General features: G+C 53.2%; 1 protein-coding gene across 7 annotated transcripts in view; it reads left to right on the forward strand.

Moving 5' to 3' along the window:
• Positions 1-9,888, forward strand: part of Zmiz1 (zinc finger MIZ-type containing 1) — a 206,707-nt gene that overhangs the window by 118,908 nt on the left and 77,911 nt on the right. For all 7 annotated transcript variants that reach the window (XM_029541335.1, XM_021202856.2, XM_021202857.2 and 4 more), the window contains exon 6: positions 2,947-3,052. In XM_029541335.1, coding sequence (XP_029397195.1) covers positions 2,947-3,052 — 106 coding nt within the window. The remainder of the gene's footprint in view (positions 1-2,946; positions 3,053-9,888) is intronic.

Below are 9,888 nucleotides of genomic sequence, written 5' to 3' on the forward strand. Positions count from 1 at the left end.
ACACACACCCCCACACACCACACACCACCCACCACACACACACCACACACACCACACACCCCACACACAACACACACACAACACACACACACCACACATACCACACACACACACACACCACACACACCCCACATACACCCCCCCACACACACACTGCAGGCTTGTGTCCCTCCCTAGCCTGGGGTAGCTAAGCCTGCAGGTTGACACAGTTCCCTTGGTGACCTCTGGTAGCTAGTTCCAAATTCCTCCAGATCGGCTTACTTTGAGGATATAAATTAAAAACCACTCAGCTGCAGAGAACAAATGGGCGTGGAGGGTTTTGTTGTTGTTGTGGTGGTGGTGGTGGTGGTGGTTTTGATTTTTAGGTTTTTTTGTTTGGTTTGTGTTTGTTTGTTTTGCCACCAACTTCTAAGCTGCCCAGAGTCAGTGCAAATGTGAGTCTCTGGGCTGCTGGCCACCTAAATCAACCCTTAGAGGCCTGTCTGGACTCACTCCAATGCACTAGTCATAAGAGCATTTGTCCCCATTTCACAGGTGAAGGAACTGAGGCCCAGGGAGTAGGTAGTCACTTGAGATGACTGTGAAGGGGACATGCACACCCCAGATTCATGCCTAACTTCAGAGAAGCAGCCGATGCTGCCCCTGTGATCCTGTAGGCAAGTCTTGTCTCTGGGACAATAGTTTCACATTCTGAAGTATTGAAACTGAACACCCTGCCAGCTGCCCCTCTTCAGGTCTAGGTACCTGCCAGCCAGGCCTGGCAGAAGGACAGCCTTAGATGAGCTGGTTTCTAGCATGTATCCAGTCTAGGCCAACCATAGAACCCTGGGATACAGCAGGCCTCTCTGAGCTATAATCTGACCATTTTACCAATACACCATACTGATGGCCAAAAGGACCCTACCTTATGAGACCTTCTTGGGGGCTCGGACTCAGCCAAGGGCTGGGTGGCACATGGGGCTTTTTAGTGTCACATGCTCTGGCTTGCTTGCTCTGTCATATCTTTGCTGTATGGTCTCGAGCAAAGCCCCTTTCTTTCAGCAACAAAAGACAACTTGAGCCCAGAGCATGCCAGACTTGGCCACAGCAGATCCACTGTTTCCTGGGCCTGAAGTCCTTACGCTCACTCTATTTCTGACCCCGGGCCCTCTCTTGCTCAACTCAGCTAGATTTGGTTTTCTAAACCAGAGCAACAAGACTGGCCAGTATCAGACCAGGCACGAAACCTTTGCCTTGCTTCCCTGACCCCCAGGCCTCCCTGGAGGTGGAGAGCTATGGCTTTAACCCTTGGTTGGACACACATACTGCACTCTTGTCCCCTGGGAACTACTGACAAGTGTTCCCAGCATGAACCTTAGCACTGCACCAGTCAGACACAGTGACTCCACCGCGGAACTCCCCAATGCTTCGAAACGGAAAACACCGAAGGCAGCATCTAAGCTGTAGCTCAGAAAGTCCAGAACCTTCCCTACTCCCCAGAGTCCCTGACTAGAAACCTGGAAACCTCCACAGGCCAGATTGTATTAGGGATCCGGACTGAGGCAGAGGGTAAGGATGCTCCATTCTACCGGGCTAAAGACTTGGGAGCAAACATAGAACCAGGGAGCCTGTGGGAAAGAGTCCGGGGAGCATGGAAGGATTCTCTTTGCATCTGAAACGGAGCAAACATCCCCAAGTGAGATTAGCTGCTTCCTCCCATCCCAGCTGGCTCCTCCCTCATTCTGTTATACTCCTGACCTTCTGCGTCCCCTCAGTTAAAGAGAGGAGATGGAGCCAGGCATGGTGGTACATCTGCAGTCTCAGCACTCGAGAGGGGATCACACATTGGAAGCCAGACTGGGCTACAGTGATACCCTGCCAAAGAAAAGAGAGATTGGGATGCAGGGAGAGGAAAAGGAGAGCTGGCCTCACAGACTTGGTTGAAAGGATTCTCCCTTCCAGCTGTAGAACCCTCGTGCTGAGCCCTCCCTCATGCCAAGTGGGACACTACTGTGATGGCCCCCGGATGCCAGGCTAAACCCTCTGCAGCCTGAGGCCCCTCAACAGCATCCAAGTAGGGCAGTCCCCGGAGGCTTGAGGGTTCAGCCTCCCTTCCTCAGCAGCTGAAAGGGAGCAGCCTCCCACCCAGCCATGGCTTCCCCAGCTGCTCTCCTGTGTGAGTGCATTTTCAAAGCTCCTCCCTCCTCAACAAGGAAGTGTTGTCTGGCCATTGTTAATGAGATGGGAGTACAGACCTGGAAGCTGCTCTGGATCTATCACCCAGGGATAGGTCTTCTTGGGACAGAATCAGATGCAGGAGCCTCCAAGGCCTCTCTTTGGTCCTTGGGGTACCCCAACTCCACCCAGTAACCCAACAAGGCACCTATCTCTCCAGATGGGTAACGTTTAGGGGCTTACTCTAAGGACTTAGCGCCGAGTCAGACCCCAAGCTGAGCTCCAGGATACAGGGTTCTGCTTTTCTAGGCTGAAGTGTGATAGTCCACAGAACCAAATGTCCACCTGGCCTTTGACATACTATAGGCAACTATACTATAGGACATCTCCAGGAGATACCCCAAAATGTGCTGGTGCCTGGGAGCAGCAGAGGTAGTGAGTACCTGTAGAGGTAGGAACAGAAGCCCAGATATAGTCGGGGGAGGCTGAGAGAAAAGAAGCGTCCTGGGGCTAGGACTCGGGAGGTAAGGTGAGCAGCTATGGGGTGATGCAAGAGCACATAGCTGGAGCCACTCTAGCGGAGGTGGTACTACATCTCAAGCTAATGCCTAGCTAGGTTATCATTCAAGCCATTAAAAGAGACATACTAGAGTCCTAGCTCCATCTGGCCTTTGACCCCTGCATAGCCTGGCGCCTTCACCTGCTTCATTATTGCTGTAGGTATGTGTACCTACTCAGGCTCCACTCTGAGAGAATGGTAACTCACCCTGGATTTCCTCTTCCTGCTGTTAGGTTGTCAGCCGTGTGGCTGCCCAACAAGGGTTTGACCTGGACCTGGGCTACAGACTCTTGGCCGTGTGCGCTGCAAATCGAGACAAGTTCACCCCCAAGTCTGCTGGTAAGTACCTACCTGTCTGGGGCTCGACAGGTACATGCAGAAGGTGGGAAGAGCCTCCTTCGGGCTAGGGGTGGTGCAGGCCTCCGAGGGTGAGTGGTGGAGGCATCCGTTCTATGGCTTACGGATAGGGCTCAGCCCTAGGTGTCTCCCAGCAGAGGGACAGCACGCTCAGATTTGCTACGCCCCAGCACAGGCACTGACCCGAAGGCAGGTCAAGCATCTTCAGGTGCTGTCATTGCTGTGGGCACTTGACGAATGCCTTGTGTCATCTATCCAATTGCACCAGGGAGGACAGTGAGATTTAGGGAAAACAGAAGAGGTTTTCCTGGTCACATAGTCAGGTTGGTACTGCTGAGTTAGCGTGCACAGTGATCCTTACCCACCATTCACTCATTCATTTATTATTCACTCATTCATTCAAAACCCACTCAAAGAAAAACAAAACCGAACCCGTCAATCTAGCATTTCTAAAAAAAAAAAAAAGTCTTCTGCAAAACATTGTCTATTGAGATGTGGCCACAGCAAGGGGCTCCTGAGTCCGTGTTTACAGAGGTCTGGGAAGGTGCTGGCCTGCATTCTGTTTTGAAGGATACACATTAGAGTTACTGGGATTTGGGGGCAACCTGGGCAAAAAAAGATGGATTCCCGTCTCAGTTTTTCTGCTTGTTTGCTTTCTTGATGATCCACTTTTACACCTGCCCCATAAATATGTGTAGGCAGCAGGTCCGTTTGGATTTTAAACCACACAGACAGCTGACTGTTGGGAGTGCCCTTGCTGAGCTGTGATCTCTGGGCCTCAGTTTGACTTCCTTGGGAAAGTAGGAATCGTGAGACTTGCCTTGCAGGGGTCATGGTAAGTTCTAGAAACACGTAAAGCGTGGAGAGTGGGTCAGGACGGTACTAACCCTCTTTATTGATTCAGACTAAGCGGACAGATGACTGTAATGTGTGGGGGTGCACACGCACAGTGAAGTGTCTGCAGGTTCAGGCCATGCTCAGTGCTGTGAAGGAAGGCGCAGAGCAGGATGGGTCAAGGGAAGCTTCCCAGAGTTGAGCAAGAGTTGAATATGGGACAATTCCTTCACAGGAGAAAAGAGCACGCTGTGCAGAGGTCCTTGAGTGGGAAGAGGACAGGGCTTTGTGTCAGAATTAAAACAAGGACGGAAGTTCTGAAACCTAGAGGCAAGAGCACAGGGCCAGAGGGAGGCTGCTGAAGCCAATGGCAGCTGAATCATGTAGGCCCTGTCTTAAAGGTTGTGTTCCCTGTCCTGACGGTAATGGGAACATGGCTAAAATCCCAGGCGATGACATCCCACCTCTGCTAACACAAGGAACAAGTTCATGGGCCAGAGATCAGTGTGGACATAGGGGCCAGTGTCAGGTCTCTAAGGAGACCACTGGGGCATGGCATAGTGGTAAGATGCTTGTCTAGTGTCTTTGCTGCTTCTTATTGCTGTGATAAACTTCCATGATCCAAAGCAACGTGGAGAATAAAGGATTTATTTCCATCTACAGATAACCCTATGCCATCAGGAAGGAAAGTCAGGGCTGACTCAAGGCAGGAACCTGGAGGCAGGAACTGAAGCAAAGACCGTGGAGTAATGCTACTTATTGGCTTGCTTCTCATGGCTTGCTCAGTTGGTTTATTTTATGCAATCCAGGACCACCTGCCTGGGGTTGGCACCACCCACCGTGACCTGGGCCCTCTCACATCAGGAAAATGTCCCGCAGACTTGCCAGAGGCCAATCTGATGGAGGCATAGTCTCAAGTGCAGTTCTGTCTTCTCAGATGACCCCACTATGTCAAGTTGACAGAAAACTAACCAGGACACCTAGCATGTATGAGACCCTGGGTTCCATCTCCCTCATACAGATATAGCTAGATGGCTAGATAGGTAGGTAGGTGGATGGATGGATGGATGGATGGATGGATGGGTAGATGGATGATGGATAGATGGGTAGATAGATAGGTAGATAATAGGCAAAGTCAAGAAAGATCATGTAGGCAAAGAGAGACAAGGTCAATGGGAGAATGGGCATCCTGGAAGTCAGAACTAGTCCTTGGTACAGGGGGAGGCCTCATGCCCTGTGAAACCTGACCTCTGGGACTCTTAAACCCCTCTCCTAATGGCTCATACAATCATCTACAAAGTGCTGTAAACCTCAGCTTTGTGGGGTACAGAATATTATCTACATTTACGGATGAGGCCCGTGGAGTTCAGAGAAGTCTTGTGGCTTGTCTGCGGTCACACAGCTCATAAATGACCCAGCTGGGACTGGGACCGCAGCCTCCTCTGAGGGCTTTGCCTGCTCCATCTCAGCTGACTCCTGTCTAGGATCCAAGCATCCTCTCTCTCCCTTGGCACGGCAGCAGGATGCTGCACTTTCCAAGAGCTATTTCAGCATTCTGATTCTGAACTCGGGTTTGTTCTCCCTCTGTCTGCGTCACAGCTGGGCAAGGTCACAGTTCACAGCACCCCTTCCCGTGCTGGGCCTAAGGCAAAGTGTCGTCCGTGTGTTCCTTTGTCCGTGGACTCCTTAGAAAGCTGGTAAGGCAGCATTCTGGTGCCTTGGCTGAAGTGGAATGTCCCCTTGTGGGGAGTCAGACCTGTCAGACCCAACAGTCCTGACTCGCCAGCTTTCCTATGTGGGTCTTTGAGAAGTAAGGGCATCCCTGCTTGGGAGGCTGGAGGCTCTCAGCTGGTTTCTTTCAAGGTTGATCTCTCAGCCTCCTTGCCTGGCTCAGACCTGTGGTTGGAGGCTGGCAGCCCTGTTGCACAGATGCCTCTGGGAACTCAGAGGGCTGACTCTCTCAGTGTGGGCTAAGAGAGATGCCCAGGTGGTACTTGACATGGTGGACATTAGCACATGCCACCTTCCAGCCATCGTTCGCCATCCTCAACACATCTGACCTCTCCCTTCCGCCCAAGAGGCATATCACTCCCCCTTATCTCTGTGGATAAGTGGGTCCATGACCAGACATAACCTGCCCTTCGGTTGCCCATGGCTCTCCTAGTCTCCCAAGAGGCCTTGGTCCTGGCACTCTGTGCTCAGAGACTATGGCACCCCAGCTGCTCTCCCCCCCCCCCGTCTGCCCCATTTGCCTAGGCTCCACTTTGTCTAGCTTGCCTGTGCAGCGTCACTGTCCTTCCTCCCCAAGGGCCTCTGCTGGCTGTCCCTTCCTCATTATTCTTGGCCCTATCTATCTTCCTCGACTTCCTATGCCTTTCTGAGTTTCCTTGCTTCTCAGACTTTAACCTCACAATGGGTACATGTGGCTCTACATGTGTATGGCTGTGCATGCATGTGTGTCTTTATGTGAAGTATGTGTGTCGCATGGCTGTGTATCATGCGTATGTGCATTGTGAGTGTGGAGTGCTGTGTGTATGTTCATGCCTGATATGTCTGACTGTGTGGGTATGTATGTACATGGTCTGCATCTGTGTGTGTGGCTGTATGTCATGCACGTGTACATCGTCCGTCTGTCTGTCTGTCTGTCTGTCTGTCTGTCTGTCTGTCTTTGCATACTCATGTATGCTCATGCCTGGCATGTCTGGCTGTGTTGAGTATGAACACATGTACCTGAGGAGTCCTTCTGTGACAGTGGAGGGGTTTCGGGGCACAGAGACCTGTGGGTGTTCACAGCTGTGTGTGGGCTCTGGGGGTGGTGTATGACTGTAACTGAATGGCTGAGCAGTGTGTGCACGCGCGACTGGCTGCATCTATGGGCGCCTCTCCCACCCTTCTGCCTTCTGTCTCTCCTGTCAGGAGGCCAGGCTGGGGCCTGAGAAGGCCGTGCAATGAGATCATGCTGTGAGGGGAGATGCTTTGTCAAGAATGCTGCCAGAGAGTTGGGCTGTGTGCGTGGTTGTGGCAGCAAGCAGGGTGGTGACAGTGAGCAGGCTCAGGCCTGGGGGCAGCACTGTATGGCACAAACATGAGAGAGACAGAGACGGAATGCAGAGCTGAGCACAGCCCAGACACTGCAACAAGCCGCCCAGGCAGCCGCCTCCACGTGGGGCCCTCTGATGCCCAGCCCCCAACTCTTTGTTCTGCTGCAGCCTTTAGCCTCTGCGCACACGGGAGCAGGAGCACGCATGCGCACATGCACTCGCATCCTCATCTTGAGGCTCCTGAGGGGCCGGCTGCACCCTCCCACACCCCCCACCCCTTCCTAGCATAGAAGGTCACCTGCCCAGCCCCCAGCACCTGACACATCCCAGGCTCTCCTCCAAGGCTATAGCAATGCCCACCAGCCCCCTCCACCACCGCATGCCAACCCAGAGTAACTTGCCAGGCTGCACTGTAATGTCAGCCTCTTGGGCGCTCAGTGGTTCGGCCTTCTTTTCAGCCTACATGGGAGCGAGTACCAGGCAGTCGCCATGTCCGAGGGTCCCCAAGAGTCGCCTGCATGCCTCCGCTGGTGTCTATGCTCAAATAGATCTGTGTAGCCTCAGCTGACCTTTTGGGCCGCCAGCACATGTTGAAATAACAGAATAGAGAATGTCAGAGCCCAGAAGGTAAGCAGCCCAGGGACCAAAGGAAAGGAAGATGCGCCCCAAGCCATAGTAGGGCTGGAGCACAGGTGTACGTGGGGGTGCCAAATGCTTTTTTTTTTTTGGTCTTCTTTTTTCTCCCTGGTATAGCCAATACTTATGCTTGGGGTGGTTTAAAGGAGCTATTGGCAGAATGGAAGTGTAGGCACCCAGCTAGCGTGGGAGGCATCAAGAACACCCAGGCCACCCTGACAGGCACTTCAGCAAGCTATTGGAGAAGGGACCACAGAAGGCAGAAGAATGATTAGAATGGGGACAGGCAGAGGGTGTTTGCCAATCCGAACACAGCCAGGCTGCCCAGAGCTGGATGTGGACGCTGGACTGCTGGTGGCTTTAGAACGTGCCTGTTAGTTATGTGCACTTGCTCTTTGTGAGGTAGCACCATCATGCAAATGTTTTGCTTCCTTTGGATGGAAATCTTAGGTCTGCATCCCCAAGATGGATAAAGTCCACTGGGTTCCCCCTTGGGGACAAGTGATGTGCCTACCCTACTACCTGCTGTCTTAGCTCTGCGGCCTGGCACTGTAGGCATGCCTATATCTGACCTCTGACCTCTGTTCTAAGCACACCTTCCAGCACAGCAGCCCAAGTCCCAGAACAGGAGTGGGAAATAATGTCGCTTGCTGGCTTTAAGTCCCCAGATGCATGCCTGCTCTGCTTCCCTAATGAGTCATGTGCCTGTCAGATGTCAGCGGGTCCTAGTGGAGACACTGAGACATGCCTTGCCTCTTCTCTCTGCCTGTGACCTGTGGAAGAGGCTCTTAAGAGACACTGGGTCTCACTCTAGAGCTCTCAGTTCAGGGATAGGGGCTGGAACGGGGCCTTCTACGGTAGCTAGTGTGGCAGCCCCGTAGTTAATTTGTCGTGGGCCTGGGATGGGACGAAAGCAACCAAAACCAGTCAGGTCATTTCAACTTTTACCAGCCAGGGACTCCTTATACCAGGGAAAGCAGGTCATATACCAGCATCCCATGGTCGTGGAAAACAAGCCTTTTTGCACTCACCGAGCTGCATGGTGACTCTGAGACACCTCCGTGGTGGACAGCACTTCTGGTCTCTCATAGTGTCATACTGGCTGCAATCTCTACCTTCCCCCTCCCCCTCCATAGCCTTTCTCCACCCTCTCTGCCTCTGCCCACCCCAGCAGAGCCCTCAGCTGCCTTCCCTTCAGCATGGAGGACAAATAGCCCCATTCAGGGGCACCCGCCAGAGCTGTCTCTCTAAGACAAAGCTGTGTGCAGCTCCCCGTGAAAAACGGCTCTCAGCCGCCCAGTGAGCAGGCAGGATTGGTGGGTGAAGATTGCAGGGGATTTGTTAGCGGCTGCCAGTTCCCCCAGAGATAGCAGAAAGGCAAGGCCTTGTCCTTGAAACACCAGCCCGCCTGGCAGGCTGGGGCACCTTCTCAAGGCCAGGGACAGACTTCCTTCTGGACACGGCCCCCGCCCCCACCCCCACCCCCACCCCCATCCCCACGTGAACTCTGCAGAGCTGGGCTGTGAGGGAGGGTTTGGCTTCCTCCCCTTCTGCAGGGCCTTCTGCTCCTCCCAGGCCAGATCCCATGGAAGTGGCTCTGGATTTTACTGCCAGCCTGTGGGAACTGACTAACCATCAGATATGTGTCGTGGCCAAAACCTGTGTCTCCGTGCCATGGGTGAGGTCACTGGGCTCTGTTGTTAGCACACCCATTTACAGAGGAGGAAACCGAGGCGCTGAGAGGGACAGACTCCAGCCCCATGGTTCTCAGTGCTAGTGATGGAATTTGCTTGCAAGAGAGTCCAGTTTGGGCCCCAGGAAGCTATCCCTCCTCCTGAGTGACCCTGAGTGACCCAGGAAGACTGGGGCAATGACCCTGGTTCCCCCAACTCCCATCTCGCTGGGGACTGTGCTGGGTAACCTTGCTCTGCTCTTCAAGAAAGAGGACCAGTAGGAGAAAACTTGTAGGCCCAGCATTCCCAGGCTAAGGAATTGGGGGGAGGGCAGTTGGATGATCCCCAGGGTATTAAAACCTCACTTTGGAGAAAGGGCAGAGCTGTGTTAGAAAGCAGGAAGAGCATCCCACTCAGGGAAAGGGCTGAGTTTCTCCAAGGCCACAGTGGCCACTAAAAATAAGGGCCATGTGGGAATGCCTAGGATGTTGTCAGGTTAACCTTTCAAAAACACCAACCAAGCCGGGCGTGGTGGCCCACGCCTTTAATCCCAGCACTCGGGAGGCAGAGGCAGGTGGATTTCTGAGTTCGAGGCCAGCCTGGTCTACCAAGTGAGTTCCAGGACAGCCAGGGC

Source organism: Mus pahari, chromosome 8 (genome assembly GCF_900095145.1).
Source record: "Mus pahari chromosome 8, PAHARI_EIJ_v1.1, whole genome shotgun sequence".
Lineage (NCBI taxonomy): Eukaryota > Metazoa > Chordata > Mammalia > Rodentia > Muridae > Mus > Mus pahari.